This window comes from Podarcis liolepis, assembly GCF_965112155.1.
Source record: "Podarcis liolepis genome assembly, chromosome: 6".
In the NCBI taxonomy this organism is placed as follows: domain Eukaryota; kingdom Metazoa; phylum Chordata; class Lepidosauria; order Squamata; family Lacertidae; genus Podarcis; species Podarcis liolepis.
In genome coordinates this window covers 51,627,354-51,646,203 of record NC_139559.1, presented here as the reverse complement: position 1 = coordinate 51,646,203, position 18,850 = coordinate 51,627,354, and the positions used below count along the sequence as shown (strand labels likewise).

Genomic DNA, 18,850 nt, shown 5'->3' with positions numbered 1-18,850 from the left:
ATGTTTGAGGAGACTGGATCTTGCCTTTTTTATGTGCTAACTGCATCAACAGATGAGATTAAGTTACAGTTACAATAGACAAAGTAATCTGAAGCCAAACAGGCAATCAGCATGAAATTGGACACGTTTGCACTATTATAGCCCTTTCACTATTAAAGGTCTTTCTTAATTAAACCTTCATTAATGATTTGTAGTCAGATATTTCCAGTATCTGCATACAGGACAACTCCATGCTTTACATGCTGAGCTCATTTTGCTGTGGCGACATAGCATTCAATAAACAAGAGGGTGATATCCACTGATCCATCAGTGGCATGTTAGAGTTTGTGGAATGGATTCCTGCTCCCATTGCAGCCCTCTGTGCATGCTGCAACTCTGTTATGGTGGCTGAGCTGTGGCAGGTGCAGGGGATTGGAAAGAGGAAGTCCAGTTGCATGAGTGGAGGTCCAATTCTGTGACGTTGACTATTGCCCATACAGAAGAAAAAAGAGTGATTGTGTTAAAAGTGCAATGTGCTAATATACTTGTAAGCTGAATTCAAAAATGGGTAATACTAAAATACCTGGTAAGCCCAGTTTAATTATTGTCTGCAGTATAGACACAGCAAACTAATCAGTGGTTTGTTCCAAATCAATTTATGAATTGCTTCATGCAGGAAAAAGTCCCACAGTGATTTACAACACTATGCAGTTTATACACAATAAAAGGCCATTGGAACAAAACAAATATGAAAAGTGTAAATTCACAAAAACCACCCAGCAATATAAAAATAATCAGCCCACATTCATAGGAATGAACACTAAAAATAAATAACCAAAATTCAGACTATTGGAACTCTTTCCAAATGCTTGTGAGAATAAAAATGTTTTTGGCTGGAACTGTGAAGGTGACAAAGTCAGTGCCAAGGAAGCATCTCGGGGAAGGACTATCCATTATTTGTGGGTAGCTTCTCTTGTTGACACCCTCTGAATATCTGTTGGAGGGGGGCACACAGAAGGACCTCAGATATTGATTTCACCTTCATGTGAGGAAAAGCAGTCCTTGAAGTGCTGGCGTTCATAGCCACCCAAGATTAGCACTTTGAATTGGGCGCAGGAAAAAAATATTGACAGTCAGCACAAGCTAGCCAGAACTGAATTTATATGGCCAGCTAGTCCTGGTCAGTCTGACTACCACATTCTGCACTAGCTGCAGTTACTGAATAGTCTTCAAAGGTATTTCAACATAAAACACAATGCAGTAATCTATCCTATTACCTATCCTATTACCACATCACTCAAGCCAGGCTATCTGTATCCAGATAGGAAGGCTGCTGGACCACCAGCCATAGCTGTTAAAAGGCACTTGGCGGCATGGAGCCCACTTGTTCCTTCATTGACAATTGAGGATACAGGAGTACCCCCCAGGTTTGCACACCTGTTTCTTCAATGGGATTCTGACCCACCTGGACGGGGGAAGGCTACCTACTGACTCTGCATATCTCTTGTCTGAGTTGAGCTTCAGTTTGTTGTTGCTCACCAATTCCATTATCAAGGCCAGGCACTGGTTCAGCACATCTGCCACGACACCTCTCAGTCCTTCAAACAATGATATGCAGGAGACAAAACAATACTGAACTGTGAAGGACAATATGTTCTGAGAAAAATATGAAGGAAGTACTGCTTGTGCAAAGGAGGCTCTTTGAGAATGACGGTTGGACATTATGTAGCAGGACTGTGATCTCCTGCAGCTTAGTACCATGTAAAGAGGTGTGGTGCATTGCAAGAAGACCTGACATCAGTATTGCTCCAAAACTGCAGATTCTCACACCAGGGAATCTGCGAACAACTGTGATTTGCAAAGTAGATACTGTAGCTCAGTTGTTTTAACTATCAAAAAAGTATGCCACTATTTTCATCCCAAAACATTTGCATGGTTCCATAGAGTGCTGGATGAAGCAAGCAGGAGAGCCATAGCTCAGTGACAGAGCATCTGCTTTGCATGCAGAAGGTCCCAAGTTCAATCCCTGGCATTTCCGGGTAGGACTGGGAATGCCCCTGTCTGAAATCCTAGAGTGCTACTGCCAGTCAGTGTAGAACACGGTGGGGAACCTCAGGCCTGGAGGCCGAATCTGAACCTCCAGTGCCTTTTCTAGTCAGCCATTGAGATTTTCCCAAGGTCACACCCCTCACTGTAGTGCTCCACAGCCGCCTCAAGTGCTTTTGCCTGGCACAAATCTATCCTTGAACTATGACAATGATTCTTGTTTCCTTGAATGGTAGATGGACTGTGTGTGTGTGTGTGTGTGAGAGAGAGAGAGAGAGAGAGAGAGAGAGAGAGACCGAGACTGACTGACTGACTGACTGACTGACTGACTTCTGATGTTTGTGTGGTTGAACGAAGGTAAAGATTCACATCCGTTGCTGCACCCAGTTCTTGCCACTGGCCCTATGCACCACTATCATGTGGCCCACAGAAGGTTGTCCATGAGAGTATCTGACTGGCAAATGTTCTAGATGGGCTGATGGGTCTCCCTCAATAAAAGGCGGCTTCCTTTGTTCCTAAGCAAGTTGCTGCATTACTGGATGACTCATAAATTGAATAAAATTAATAGAATTTAAATAATGACTTGACAAACAGAATACAGCAGAGTGCGTGCAAGAATGTTATCACATACCATTGGAATATATTTCCTACATGTATGTTCATGGGCATCTCTCTTTTAATTATGGCAGTAACCATGCAGGCACAGTGGATCCTGGAAGACTTAATTTTTGCTGCATCAGAAACTTGTATTTGCCTGGGGCAGATAACTGTTGCTTCCAAAGGGCAATCTGCGTTAATATGCACAATTAATTTGCTTGTAGTGGAAATCGCTACATAAACTAGTCCTGGTCCACAAGTGGTAAACAACTGCACTTTTTTGTGAGGTGGCCATGAACTCTCCTGGCATAATACGTTGAGAAACTTGAGCTGGCTCCTAAAATCTGGGCCAAGTAGTTTGGCATCTAGCCAAGGAACACTTCGTTTTGATCCTCTTTAGATCCTCAAGTATTCTGGACAGCTAGAAATTAACAGTTCTTTGATTTGTAGCTCAGTGGATGATACAGTTGCTGGGTCACTGGTTTGTGTTAAAGTAATCCCACTTGGATATAAATTTTTGGTCTCATTGTATTTAAAGAGGGGTGCAAATATAGAATGAATGTTGTATATTTATTCTTTGTGCACATGAATTTCTTCAGCTCTTGCAGTTTAACAAGTGGGACTTATTTGATAGTACTTCTCTACATGCCTGAAGTCTGGGCTGACTTGCAGAAATATTGCACTACAGTATGTGGTGTTTAGCAGTTAGAAATCTACTACATGAGAACTCTTTTTATAGTAGAAATACAGGGAGAGAGGAGAACCTTGAATTACTTCATGCCACCACCTGCTGGCAAAAACTAACCATGTTAATTGAAATCTAGTCTCAGTTATCAGTTGTTTTGTCTGCACTACCTCTTTCCAGTTGTCATTTCCTCCTCTTTTGGTGTATGCTGTGCTTTAGGGAAGGGTCATAGCTCAGTAGCAGAGCACGTGTGTTGCATTCTAAAGGGCCCAGGTTCAATCCCTGGCTTGTCTAAGTAGGGCTGAGAATGTCCCTTGGCTGAGATGATGGATTTTTCGGAGCTAGCCGACCTGACTGGAAGAGTCCGTGACCAGAAGGAGGAGGATTACCAGGAAGAATTGACGAAATTTAAAGACTATTTAGTTAAATATGTTAAGTTAAATTAATTAGAAAGGCTTGCAAATACCAGATAGGCTTAGGACTTAAATATGTAATGTGATAAATTACTATGTTGAAATTTAGATTGGGAAAGAAAGAAAGATGTTAAGTGACTAAGTTAATTTTATGAGAATATAGGTTTTGGAAAACCTTTAAAATGATATACACTGAAATTCAACCAAGGGGATACGAGGAAGTCACTTAACAATGTTAATAAGATTAGTTTTAATAAGGTTAGGATTTATGATTGTTTGTTTATTTGTTTGCGTGTTTAAACATTTTGTGGAAAACTAATTAAAAAAACTTGGGGGAAAAGAGAGAATGTCCCTTGGCTGAAACCCTGGAGAGTCACTGACAGTCAGTGTTAACAATACTGAGCTAGATGGACCGAAGGTCTGACTCAGCCTTGACAGTTTCCTGTGCATTCATGAAAAATGGGTCAAGAAGGTGGTTTCTAAACATATCCCAAATGGGGTCCCTAAGACTGTTGGATGGCACCTTGTATGCCCTCCTACTAGCAACTGAGGCAGCCTAGCTTGTGCCAAACATATTGCTCTGCTTTCCTTTGGACCACATCAGTGAGGCCGGGGGAGGGGGTCTTGTCCATCTGGGCCCCTCAGGACCTCCATACACACTGGAAAGTTACTTCTGTACTGCTAACACAGCAGTTTGTCTTCACCCCTGGACGCACACTCCATTGTCTCTCGAGATAGATGGATGCCAACAAGGAGGATGTCCAGGAGTTATTGGGGATGCATTCACCTACCAATCTTAAAGTTAATAGATTATTTACTTTTATGATTGTTTGGTTTGAGTTAGTATATCATTAATACAGTTGGAGGAACTTACATTTGCCCCACTAAATCCAAGAAGAAATTCCTCACCTGTCTGTACTTTGAAGTTTAACTGTGGTTCTTTTCTTTTCTTTTTAATTTTTTTAAATATATTTTCAGTATATCAACTGTGGTAACCTAGAACAGCTGTTGGATGGTAATCAACACCTGCCTTGGACAGTAAGGGTGAAGCTGGCACTGGACATTGCTCTGGGACTCACTTACCTTCACTATAAAGGCATTTTCCATCGGGATCTGACATCCAAGGTACCATGCGTCTCTATCAAATGAAACCATTTGGCAATAGGATGTGTATTACTTAGCGAACTACAAACAATCTTGCGTAGTTTTACTTTTCTCCAGCCCCACTCAGTGCCTCAAACTGTAAAACTGTTACGTAAAATGTCACTTTAAAAGATTGTGAAAAAACACTGAAAACCTAGTTTAGTGGATTAAACTTTCCCAGAACAACTCGTGTTGTGTAGATGTCTGAGAAGAAACTAACCTGAAGTAGAGGTCACAAATAAATGAGTTAGGATTATGTTCCTGGGAAGGTGGTTGCACAACTTCTTTAATTTGTTCGCAGCAAGTTATTCAAACTTTTAGTTCCCAAAGCCTAGGGATCCAGCTGCTACACATTTTATAATATAAAACTACAAAAAGATGCAGACATACAGACTTGTCTCTGTGTCCCACCCTACTTTCTTAAAGGTTTATTGCTGTATATTTAAATGTTCCCCATAACTTCAGATACATTCAACATTGTTCTACAGGTGACCTAAACTGCTACAGAGCAACACTAAGCTGGTAGTAGTTTTACTCCAGCAACTGTTCAACTGATGCATAAAACAGGGCTACAAATAATTGCATAAACTTTGCTTTTCAAGATGCCGTGTCATTATGACTATTTAACATTGCAGCTAGTAATACGAAAATCATTTCTTTCCTTATAAATGTCCCATTGTAATTGCAAACTGGTGAGGAAAACAATCAGAAATTTATCCCCTTGACGATTATCTGTTGTTTTGGCACTAATTCATAAACAACACTATTATAAACAGCTAATGATTAAAAAATAGTGATAGTGGTTTTTTAAATGTGCCATAGGTAAAATGCCGAGTTACGATGAAGGTTCTCATGCCAAAACTGCAAATGACCAGCTGGGATGCACTTTAATAGTCTGCCAACTCTGGGGAGATGGGACAAAATGGAAGAAAGAGTTACTGTCTCTGTTCTTGGGAAGCAAAGCATCCCAAATGCCACATCTTCTGTTTATATGAGTATTTCCAGACTTCAGTATACTGATTTTTGTAACTGAACTGTGGTCTTTTTAAAACTAATTCAAATGGAGGGCAAATATTAACAGGTGGTATACTTATGACTGAAGAGTTGTGTGAGCCTTGAAAGTAATTAGGTTATGCCTGAAACACTAAGATGAGAAGCTTTAGTACAACAGCACTTAGGCTGCATTGATATCACTTAATAGTGTAAAATTGTTTGGTGTTACAATATTGGTGAGCAAATCATAATTCCTGTTAGTGTTGCCTGTGGTTTCACTCTTATCTTACTATTTAAGTGATTGAGATACAAACGATGAATTCTCCCATTTGAATCAGCCCTGAACTCACTAGGTAGCCTTAAAAAAGCTACATCTTCTCAATGTTGACCCCTCTCCCCATTTGTACTATGATGATATCTACCTTTATAGATAGTTAGAATTACAACACTATAATGTATTCATATGTGCAACCTTTTTGAACCCTTTAAATCAGGGGCAGGGAAGCTTTAGCAGCTGGTGGGCCATTTTGGCAGCTCCCCCATCCCCTGCAGACCAATTTGACAGCTGGGTGGAGCTGTCCACTCAAATTACCAAATTACCTGACTTCAACAGATGATGCAGAGTAATTATTTTCCTTTGTCGCCATGGCTTGAGCCATGCCAGTAGATTAAAATCATTTGAATCACCTGCTTGAATTCAAGCTGGGAATACAAAGTAATTGGTTCTTTCAGCAGCACCAATCCTCACTTGCCAAGGAACAACTGGGAGCACACTCCAAATCATTTGTTGGCTGCTGTGTGTCTACCTGCTGCATACTTGACATCACAGGTATGGGGTATAGAATTGTAGAGTTGGAAGGGACCCCGCGGGCAATCTGTTCCAACCCTCTGAGAGGCAGGAATCTCACCTTGCAATCCCCCATCCACTTTGAAACCAAAGCAGACCTGCTTAGCTTTGCAAATGTACTAGCAGTTCTATTTCCTGGCAGAAAGCCCCATTTAATTCAATAGGATTTTCTTCTGGGTAGGCGTGGTTAGGATTGCACTGCAAACCTCCTTTGCCAGTATTTATCTGACTTGTTCGTGTTTTCTAGGTAGGATCCTAAGAGGTTTTATATTTAAGCCCAGCAAAGCCCCTAATGGTTGAACATCTTTATCAGTATCACAAAGGACTTGTGTTGAACAGCTAAAATATTTGCATTTCTCACCATTTCTTCTTTGCTTTTAAACACAGCCTGAGAGGCATTCTGTGAAGCACAGAAGCTCTGGCTGAGGGTCCAGTTCTTTTCCTCATTTGAAAAATAGTAGCATTTTTGCTTGTATGCTTTCCAGCCAGAGGCACATGCATGAAGCTTACAAGGAGAGACAGACAGCTCAGGGTTTTTTGAGGAAAACATCCTTGTGGACCATTTTGGGATCCTTATCAGACTAACGACCAAAGGTTCTTCCCTGCACCCTGGTCTAAATGCAAAATATACTGAGAACACTGTGGAGAATGAGGAGTAGATTTCCATGTTGCCATTATGCTTCTTGAAAAGTTTTCAAGATTTTCAAGTTTGACAAGCCAGAGTAGTACAAAAGCTCCACAATCCTAAAATTAAAAATCCTAAAATAGAAATACCAATGTTACTTAAATGGTAACAATTCTACTCATATTTTTTTTATGCTAGCCTTTTTCCTACCTTCCTTTGATTTATGGAATTGCTATTTAAGCTAGTGAACTTTATATTTGGATTTAGATAATTTGCTTGTAAAACCTTCAAGTTGGCAGAAAGGAATATTGAAAAAGGATGAGAAGCAGGAGACAATGAGTTATTGTGAGGATGCATTTCTTACCTGTTAATGTTTTTAGATAAATCTGTTTGTCTGAGACAAACTTTTACAGTGCAAAATTGTCTGAACTCTCTCTTGTTTATATATATATGTATAGAGAGAGAGAGTGTGTGTTTATATCACACTTTTCAGCATAAATTGAGTCTCTTAAATGACTTCATTTAGCAGACATGGATTTCTTTAGCAATACTGTAAAAGTTGTATGTAACCATTAAGACAGTAGCAGGATCATATTGTCCCATTTGGCTGTTTTAGCTAATGTGAAGGAAACTGTGGTAACATGCCTGAATATAAAGCAATCCTTCTTTGCTTTCAGCAGCACAAAGAAAATTAATGGAAACTGCATTGGGCCTGAACAAGCTATTGCTAGTGGATATCTTTTCTTATGTGAGAAGAAAATAAATGTTGAACTTCCTTAGCAGGATTACACTGTGCAAAGCAGATGTTAAGCTCTCTCAACACACAAAAGGAGCTTTATGTTCACTCACATCTGTTTATGTATAAACATTTGTTAACTCTTTGGAGCTCAGTTTCAGCTTCTTTAAGTGAAGATTTCAGCCTAAGGAATAACTCAGGTTGTATAAACTTCCAGAATTGTATCTCTGGGGAAGTCTCCACAGAGAGATTTGATCATGTATTATTTGACTTTTTTATACATGCAATGTAGCAATACATTCCACAGAATTTGAATCTGCATAACGAGGGGCCGTAGCTCAGTGGTGGAGTGCAATATTTGCATACAGAATATTCCATGTTCAATCCTTGGCACCTCCAGCCTGTGAAAAGCCTCTGTGCAAGACCAGTCAGGGTAGAGGGTACTGGGCTAGATAAATAGAGCAGTGCTAGTCCCAACCACCATGTTTCAGATGGTGATGGGTGATTGGACATACAAAAAGCGCCTCTCTCATTGACCTCAGTGGACAGGCAAGATTAAAGTAGGGCAGGTGGCAGTCCTTTAAATATCCTGGACTGAAAAATATAGGGTTTTAAAGACAATGACTTTGAATTTTGCCTGAAAACAGTGTGGTAGCAAACCTGATTTTTTTCCCCCTCAAGGGGAATACAATTCCATCCAAAACCTATTGCTAGACTGTCACTCCTTACTACTAACCAAGAATTAAATTCATTATAAATACTTATTTTCAGGGATGTTATAGTTGACAGTGAGTATTCTGAGTGAATGTCACCATTGGTTCCCAGTCTGATTGTGTTCTCTTTATCAAAATAAATATCATTAAAAAGTTTCCCAGAGACCTTCTGTGAAGCTCAATCCAGGGACATATCTATAAGAATTACCCACAGTTGCCTTGTAGAGCACAGCTTGGCTAATCAGTGATGTGGGTTTTCTGGAATAATTTTCTGATGTCCTTGTAGTGTTATCTGATTTAGCAGATTGCCCGTGTTAATTCGGGTCTCAATACATATTAGTATTTGAACTGAAATTTGATTAGAGAAGAAACTAAATAAAGCACAATTAATATGGCTTAAAATTGGGTTTTTTTAAAAAAAATCTATATGGGACTTACCTATGTACACATAGATCATAGATCTGTAGAGTTGAAAGAGACCCAAAGGATACCTAGTCCTGCAAATGCAGGAATTGCAGCTAAAAAATAGCTGACAGGTAGATTTAAACACTTCCAATGAAAGAGAGTCCCTTTCCCTTCTAATGTAGTGCCTTTCCACTGTTGAACAGCTCTTACTGTCAGAAAGTTCTTCTTAATGATTAGTTGGAATCTCCTTTCTTGTAATTTGAACCCACTGGTTCAGGTAAAACACGATGCTTTACAAATAGCATTCTAAAATAAACACAGGAAAAACAGAGGAAGTGGGAGGGAAATGCAGGCAGAGAAGAACATGGTGGTTTCAATTACACACACTTTGACTTAGTTACAGTAAGGTATAGTTATTGGGGTGAAGGGGCAGCAAATTTAGAGAGAACAGGAAAAGGGAAGTTTTGAGCAAGATAATGAATAGGAATGAGGTTAGGAGACAAACTGTGGGTGGGTGCCATAATGATTGAAAAGGGTATCTCAAGCAGAGTTTGACATGAAGTTATGTTCAAACAAATTCAAAGCAGTTATTCTTATTGGAATACTTGTAAAAGTTTGGACAATAAGATATGCCTCCCATGCATTGTTTACATTTAAGGAACAAAATATTGAAGGCTAATGCAGGAAAGCAAATGAATAGCAACCACTCACTGATCAGCAACATTTTTTTTTTTTACTTTTTTTGAGAAATACAACTCTGTATTCAGGGCATATAGTTTGAAAGTTCATAAACTGTAAGAGAAAGCTTGATTTCATTGTTTTATACTAAAAGCTTCTTAAGTAGGTAGAAAAATTACTTGCCATATGAAGAACCAAAAAAACCCCTAGCATTATCAAATGGCTGCTGCCCAACATATGGTTACTTCTACACCGACTGCTGAATTTTCATCATGGTTTTAACATTGCTGTATGATTAATGTTATCCCTCTAGGATTTAGCTGCATTTTGCAGTGAACAAATAGTTTACCACAAGCAAGCTGAATGAATGCATTCTTTGACGAGAGATAACAAAGGCCATAATTGAGAAGCTTTAGTGTGTGTTGGGTTGGCCTGATTCAGTTGACCTTGTGCAATTTTTTAAAACTCAAAGTGAGCTGTGTGTGCTATAACTGATCCAGGTTAAAATAAAATAAATATTAATTGGGACCTAGGAATCAAACAGGAATCTCTGTGTGTCCATGAGAGAAGTACAATGAAGATCTGAGACCTCTCCCTTCCTCTTCCTCCCCCTCCACTTTCCTATCTGCTCTTTTTATGAGCAGGCAATGAATTTATTTGCTGGTTTTGCAGGTTACAACTCAAGAGAAGTCCATAAAGTCACTGCTGCCTGCTGTTAACATGGATGTGTGTGTTACGCACAGTGGGCGATGCAGTTGTGCAAGAAATTAAACTGGACAAAACTAAAACAGAACATAACTTTACTATACTTTCATTTTATAATGAAAGGCTAACAGTGGCCAGTGCCAGAGGCATCAGTACATTAGAGAGACCAGTACACAGACCAGAATGCTTAATTTCCCCCATCTGCTCCTTGTCTTTGACAGTTAAGTATCATTGTACTGATGTGGTCATTGCTCTCCAAATCCATTAAAGACTACAGTTCACAGTCCTAGTTAACCTACAAGATTTTGGCTAAGTGAGACTTGACAGTGGCTTGCAGACATTGGAAGCAAGTTATTTTTTAATTTTAAAATAGATTAAATGTATGTAGTGATCTATTTTAAAAAGCAAAATCCCAAAAATGTTCTGAATTGAAATATCAAATTAATGTTCTACCTGAGATCTTAAAATCAGTAAAAAGGGGGGGGGGGAGAGAAAGGAATTAACACTGTGCTTAAACTACAGCCTAAATGCAGTGTAAACCTAGAAATTATAATTCATAGTAGTAATAATCCATGAACTGAATATAGCAATGATTTCGCTTAAAGATATCAAACAGCACAAGAGCCCAATGTATCATATTTGTTCCTTGTTCTGCTTGGAACTCATTCCTAGATGTGTTTGCTCAGAAATCTTGCTGGGTTCAGTATGATTTGTTCCCAATTGTGAATAGAATTTCCAGCCTTATGGTGCGGTTGTATACTTGTTGAGAATTCCTACTGTGTTCAAGGGGGATTGCTCCCTAATAAGCATGTTTAAGAGTGGAGCCTTAGGCTGCAATCCAATACATACTTACCTGGGAGTAAGCCTCCTGAATGTAATGCGGCTTACGTTATTGTAGGATGCATAGAATCGCACTCCTAGTTTCTCTAGCCTCCCAAATGTTCCTGTGCTATTGGGTAATTATTCAGGTAACTGTTGCATATTTAGAATTGGGATGGACATTCTTTTTCCCAGTCAAATTGTATAGTAAACCAGAACAGATTGCTAAAAAAAAAATGAGCAATAGCTTTGGCTGATCTTCAGATCAGTCATATCTGGAGATTGCAGAAGCCAGAATTTTAGTAGGTATATTTGCCTAGGACTGTATAACTAGTCCTCAAATACATACACTTTCCTGCCTATTGGCCACCAGGCCAATTTCAGAGTTTTATTTCTGACACACAAACCCCTAAATGGCATAATAGGGGCCTGATTATCTGAAGAAACACCCCATATTGTTCTGGCCAGGCTTTGTGGTTGGAGGCTCCTCTGGCAGTGCCATTGCTGACTGAAGTCACAAGATGACGCACCAGAGGGTCTTGGCAAGAGCACTCCATTTGTGGTACATTCGCTCCCCTCAGAACTTCACCTGGTGCATACTTGTCTATATTTATGCACCAGCTAATGACTTTTCTCTTCAGCCAGGCCTCTTAAATTTGTGGTGCATGTGCCTGCATTACAATGAGAGGTGTTCCTTGTAATACCTGACAGATGGATTAGTTACTATGATTAATGGTTTGTTAGTTGATTGTATATTTAATTTTGTGAGCTGTCTCGAGATCGCTTCTGATGAAGGGTGGGATACCATATAACACACACTCTTACTTGCATTGCTTCCTAGTTTTAAGTTTTTAATGGTGGGATTCAAATGTGGACCACACTAATTCCCCTCTTCTTTTCATTCAGAACTGTTTGATAAAGCATGATGAGAATGGATATTCTGCTATAGTTGGTGACTTTGGCTTAGCAGAGAAAATCCCCGACTTCAGGTTAGTAGCATTGTCGGCATGAATCAAAATGAGGAATATTACTGCAAACATAAAATATGGGGGAAATCCTACAGCCGTGGGAATAAAGTGGCAAAGAAATTTAAAGGTACAGTCTGAAAATTCAGTAAAGCTTTTAATCTGTCAAGCAAGTAGTGACCATTCACAGCAGCAGGTATTGGTTATAAGTTATTTAACAGAATCAACTTCTCATTGCTAATACCTGTAATGGGAGAGAGAACCATTTTGTATATTCAAACAGAATTAACCTTGCCAAACAGGGCAAACAAAATCAAATATAGTTATTAGTTCTAATTCTTCTATTTCATGCTAGATTTCCCTTTGAATTTCTTCTAATAGAGAGTGGCAGCTTTCAAATCAGCAGCAACCTGCAAAACCAAAGCTGAAGAAGAACAGGACTGTATTCCACCTGTTTGCAATTATTGGCTTTTTTTAGCCCACCTATTTATATTTTCTCTCTTGTATGCCCCAGTGTGTATATGTATCTGTCAAGTGAGGATAACAGTCCCAGCAGCAACTTATGAAATGGACTCCAGACCATGAAAGCTTATGCCATAATAAATTGGTTAGACTTTAAGGTGCTATAAGCCTCTTTGTTTTAGCTGCAATAGACTAAGACTGAAGTTGCTCTGGGAGTTTTTACCAGGAGTTTGCATAGTGGCTAAATGAGGTGATCTCCTAAAAAAGATAGATGTTGGTGCTCACCTTGACATGCACCTTTTGATCCTCAGTGTTTGCTGCAGTATATGTTTGCTCAGTGATGAATATAAGTACTTTGCACATGCTCAGGTATATCTTCCTTTACACGATCCGCATTTGAGTTCTCACACTGAAATCAGTTCCTGAAAGTTCCATACAGTTCTTTCACGCCACTTAGAAACCTTTCTCCTTGCCTTCCTGTTTTTCATTTTCTTTTTTAAAAAAGATATCAAAATGGTTTAACTGATGTGTAAGGTACCATGAATACTAATGAGTGGGGTTCTGTAAAATTACTATTTTAGTGACTATTTTGACCCTGAACATGCTTCAAGCAGTTATGCAAATCAGTATTGTCATATTCTTCCCATTGGATAAGTGATCCATTAATGAACTGAACTAGAACAGTTTGGGTGAAACAAAATTAAAAAATGTACTGACTCAACACAGCTGCTCTATAAATATGGAAATGAATTATTTCAATTTCCAGGAAGCGTCCCATCATGCTTCCTAAGTAGAATACTTTTCTGAATTGTCTAGGGAGAAACTTCTGAATAGTCTGATTTGTCATGGGATATTTTGTTCAAGATAATGATTATCTGCTATTGAATGGTGTTCTGAAGTGTCAACTGTTGCCTGTTAATGATATCTGAAGACTTGCTCTAAAGAGCCTAGAATATGAAGAGGCCTTTCAGAAGAAAGGACAGAAGCTCTTTTGGCTTGCAGTGGTACTCTGGCCGCTTCACACTTCACCTCTGCTCTCTCCATCACCTTCTGTTGTCCAGACAAATAGAATCAATATGAATGGCAAGAGAACAGCTTGTACTTGTTCCCATGCTGAAAGTGAAAGGAGTTGCAAAGAAATGCTTAATTTGCCAGCTTCTAACCACCTCTCTCTTCAAATGTTTAAAGTGAGAAACTACCAGTGGTGGGCTCTCCTTACTGGATGGCACCTGAAGTGCTGAGAGATGAGCCATATAATGAAAAGGTTGGTCTTCTTTAATTATACATTAGTTAATAGATACTGGGTTGCTGGTTGCCTGGCATAGTTGGGGGTGGGGGACTTGTGAGCATCTGTAGCTTTAAAGCTGTTCTAACATGATAGTAATTAATACGTTTAGCTGAATGGGTCCTACGTAGAAAATTCAATTGGAACCTGCTCCTTCCTGAACATGATTTCAGAGTTCTGTGGATTACTATAGATCCCATTTGAATGGAACAACAGCACTTTTTATTTCATTAAGTGGAATAAATATCCAATGTTTCTGTTTTTCTTAATTTTCAGAGTAGCAAAAAATGGGTTTCTCAACCTTTACAGTTTTATTATGGCAATAAATGCTTCTAGATAAGCAAGTAAAAAGCAGCACAGCATAAATCATATGAAACCCTGTGCCTGCAAGTACCTAGCTGAATTATCTCATATGATAGGTATGATATGCTATAGGGGAGGTTGTTTTCTCTAGTCATACACATGCTGTTTTGTTTTGAATATTGCACAGCAATGTGTTATGTACTTTCTCTTTCCTGTGAGTAGTAGTTTCTATAGCTCTAAATACATTTGGTAATTGTTTGGATGAGCTCTCTCTCCCAATTAATACTGCAACATTTTCTGATTTTCCTTGTTTGGAGTGGGCAGTGGGATACATGTACATTAGATGTACATTATTTTTTAGCACACCACATTTTTGTCCAGGCTCTCCCAGACTGAGCTTAAATATGTTCTTCTGGTTTGCAACAAAAGCCAGTTTTGCACAGTACTGATTAGCTGTTAGTTGTCATTCTTTTTTCTTTTTTTTCTTTTTTGTATGTGTAATGGTTGGTTTAATTATTTTTAACTCTTAAAAAAAATTATGTTTGGTATGTTTTGTGTAAAATCTCAATAAATATTTTTTTTAAAAAATGTTAAAAGTTAAATAGACCTTGTGGAGGGAGGAGTGTTAAGGTATCTAGAATTGTAAATACAGTTGATTTGAATATGTTATTATTGATTATCTATACCCAATGTATCAGCCGCCTGGGGGGTTTCACTGTTTGTTTTCACTGTGTTTTGGTTGTTGGTAAAAAAAATAAAATAAAAATAGCTGGCCTCAACCACAGTCACATCTTCTCAGAGCAGTTTTAAGAGTCAATAAAGGTTAGCCATTTTTTTAAAAAGTGTAGTAAATATACACTTGATCATATAACAATACAAATTGGGCAGCCTACCTGAAGCATGGAAGGGAAAGGGAAACAGCCAATTGGACCTTGATCTGGGGCTTGCACACATGCATTGAGCAGCAGAGATGGGGAAGCGGAGATCACCTCAAAGTTGAAAAGTCCACATGGAGCCCTGTTTACAGGTACATCTCTGGGTTCTAAGATACCTGTTCAATGAACGTGCTTTTATGCATTATCCCTTAGGAGAAGAAAGTGAGACTGCCACTCTGCAGGCCTAGGTTTTAATTGCTTGACCTAGAACTTTGGCAAATGTTGGAAAGTAAAAAACATGAACACCATAGAGGATACTTTTGTCATGTGAATGGGGACGGGAGACCCTACCAGATCAGGCAGCATAGGAGTGCTTGTAATAAAGTTGTGGTCATGTTTTCTTTCTCCCCCTCCACCCCTCCTCAGGCGGATGTATTCTCGTATGGCATCATTCTTTGTGAGATTATAGCAAGGATCCAGGCAGATCCAGACTATCTCCCTCGCACAGAGGTAAGCAGAGTGCATTAACAAGGACTGGAAAGGGAAGAATCCTCAAGAATTTCGCTGGGTCATTAATGTTTGCAGAGTTGCTGAACACATGATGAATGACCGCTGTATAAGTCTTCTAAGAAAGCATTCATCCTCTGCTACAGTATTATGCAGAGACTGGCACTAACCCCTTCTCTCCACTCCTTCCCCATTTAAAGCACATAATTATACTTTGCAGGTGAGTGCTATATCAGGAATTAGTCATGAGCTTCTATAATATCTGACTGGTATAACCCAAAGCAGGTTATTGATGGTACCTTATTCACTGAAAGAGGACTATCTACATAGGAATCCTTCTCTTCTAAATTAGAAATACATTTTGGTATTGGCGAGTTGCCTCACTACCTCAGTGAGCAGGATAAGAGAGAAGTTGTCATGCCCTATCTTACCTATGCAGAAAGTTCCAGGTTCAACCCCAAGCATCTCCAGTTAAAAAGACTTGGTAGGCACTGATGTGATAGACCTCTGCAGGTGACACTTGAGAATTGCTGCTAGCTGAAGTAGATGATGCTTGGCCAAACTGCAAGTAGCCTGACCTGGCTTAAGGCAGCTTTCTATGAAATATTCTCAAACTGAAAGTGTAGAAAATGTCTTCTCTTTGCAAGAGAAGGGGGGACTTTTGAGGCAGTCATCTTGCCTTGGAGAGAACTTATGAAATTACCAACTCTTAAAGTAGTCCATGCCAAAGTTATTGCAAAACTAGATGGATTATGATTCAAGTTGAAAGTTTTCCTACTTCATCACAGATACGTTATGCAGTTTATGCATTTTAAGCTGTAGATGGCTAAACATTGTACAGTTAGGAATGTCAGGTTATATGAGCTGATAAATTCAGCTCATATGGCAGAATGTTTAGGAGACAGTAAGTGTACCTCAGTGTCCATACAAGATCAAGGCACAAACTGAGATAAGAAGAAATTACCCTTTCCCCTTGCCATTGCTCATATCTACATAGGAACCTTGCTTTTGTGTTAGAGCACTAATAAATGTGATTTGGTGTGTTGCTTGTATGGGGAATAACCTATATATGTAATTCATTGTATTGCTTAAGTAGAGAATTATTATCTGTAATTCCCTTTCATGCTTTGCCTTGTAACACTGTCTTCATTATTTCCTCATTTCCTCGTCTAGCACATGTTTCCTCCCCATATCTCTCTTGTGCCTCAATTGTTAACTTTTACCTGCCTTTTCTTTTTCCACCTCTACTTGCAGAATTTTGGGTTGGATTATGATGCTTTCCAGCACATGGTGGGAGATTGTCCCCCTAACTTCCTCCAGTTGGCCTTCAACTGCTGCAATGTGAGTATATTTAAAGGAAAAGAATGGAATGAGCATATTTCTTAAAACAAAACATCAGTACACTGAGGCCTCTGGTAACTTGGATAAATGGTTCATGAGGGACTTGGAGGAGAGGGCATCTATACAATCTAATGTTAGATTTCTGGAATGCAAATAGGATATTTTAAAGCAAAGAGGATATTTTAAAAGTTATAGTTCCTCTGCTCCACATTGCTTTAGATGTATGGCTTTGTCAAAATGAAACATCAGTTAATCTTTCTTCCATGTAACATAACAATATGCCTGTAGGTATACATGCGTTAAAGATGGTGCCTGTGAGAATTAATTTATAAAAAACCAATAAAATCATGTTTTTGTAACAAAGTGCTATGTGTACAGATTTTTCTTCATGACTAAGCTCTGATGTATCTTGTCACTTATTTTGTTAATAGATGGACCCAAAATTACGTCCTTCATTTGCTGACATTGCCAAGACACTGGAGGAAATTCTAGGGGATTTGAAAAGTGAGGATGCTGAAAGAGAAAGAAAGCTCCTAAATCTGGACAGCACAGATCGAAAACCCATCTCAGTTTCCAAAGGTAGGGATCAAGGGGAATGAGCACAAAGCTGCTCTGATTTACTAAGCAAGAATAACAAAAATTGTATTATAGTGAGGGTTCCTTTCTTGAATTTTTGATGGGGAATGTAAACCAGAAATAATACTTTTATTTCTAAATAAGAAAACTTGACTTGAGGTGCATTATCACGAAATTCAATATTGATGTTGCGTTGGGGAAACAAGGTGTGTGCCAAAGCCCCTTTTCCCCAGACAGGCCTATGGAAAAGGTGCAACTCTGTCCCAGCCCTGTCAGTTCAGGTTGGGGAGAGAAAAGGAAGCTGCTCTGTTTGCAGTGGCAGTAGCAGGACAGTTGGTATGATGGACACTCTGCAAGTGGATCTCCAGGATGTTGTCTTGTCTTCTCTCTGCCACGCCCCATGTGTAAATGTGAATTAGAATTGCTCTGCTTAAATGTCATTAAGGGTCAACTTGACTAGTGGAGTAAAATAATCCTTTGTTTGGTTTAAGAAATCCTTGCAGGATCAGAGGAGGTGCCACTTTGAGAACAAACTTTTCCCCATACCCTAATATAATTTCTGAGACACCCATTTTTTATGCATCATAGGCTATGACAGATGAAGACCAGTTCTCACAAATGCTTTGTTGCTTGACATTAGTCCTCTTATTTTATTTTTCAAAGGGAACATTTTATTTGAATATGATGTAAACTTTTATCGTTCATCTTTTTAATTCTTATTTCCCACTTTTTCGAAAGCCCTGCTCCGTAGGTACCCAAATTCTAACTATATAGACCTCAAAAGGAAACTGTTACATAAGTAACTACTAGCTGTTAGTAGCTTTTTCTGTAGCTTGCACTTTTGGAGTTTAAATATCTAATTTTAGAAGCAAACAAGGCTCCTGGTGTCTGCTGTGCCCTTGTGAAACAGATTCCAGGAACTTCATCCAAATTAAGCTCTTCCTTGTTGGCTTGGGATGTCTGACCTTTAACCAGAGGCTGACTTATTGCAAAGTATTTCCTAGAGACTATATCAGATCAGTTTGAATTCTTGCAGCTTTGAAGACTACTGCTGCAAGTTGGTTTGTGGAAACTGCGAGTGAAATGAATCTAGGGACTGGATACATTGTTTTGGGCCATAGGTGTCATTACCCCACACAATAAGGATTGAGG

At 39.0% G+C, this 18,850-nt stretch overlaps 1 protein-coding gene across 2 annotated transcripts in view; it reads left to right on the top strand.

Moving 5' to 3' along the window:
- The window catches only part of TESK2 (testis associated actin remodelling kinase 2), a 54,159-nt gene that overhangs the window by 30,031 nt on the left and 5,278 nt on the right, over positions 1–18,850 (top strand). For both annotated transcript variants that reach the window (XM_083509587.1, XM_083509586.1), the window contains exons 5-10: positions 4,699–4,845; positions 12,291–12,373; positions 14,000–14,075; positions 15,701–15,784; positions 17,036–17,122; positions 17,554–17,701. In XM_083509587.1, coding sequence (XP_083365713.1) covers positions 4,699–4,845; positions 12,291–12,373; positions 14,000–14,075; positions 15,701–15,784; positions 17,036–17,122; positions 17,554–17,701 — 625 coding nt within the window. The remainder of the gene's footprint in view (positions 1–4,698; positions 4,846–12,290; positions 12,374–13,999; positions 14,076–15,700; positions 15,785–17,035; positions 17,123–17,553; positions 17,702–18,850) is intronic.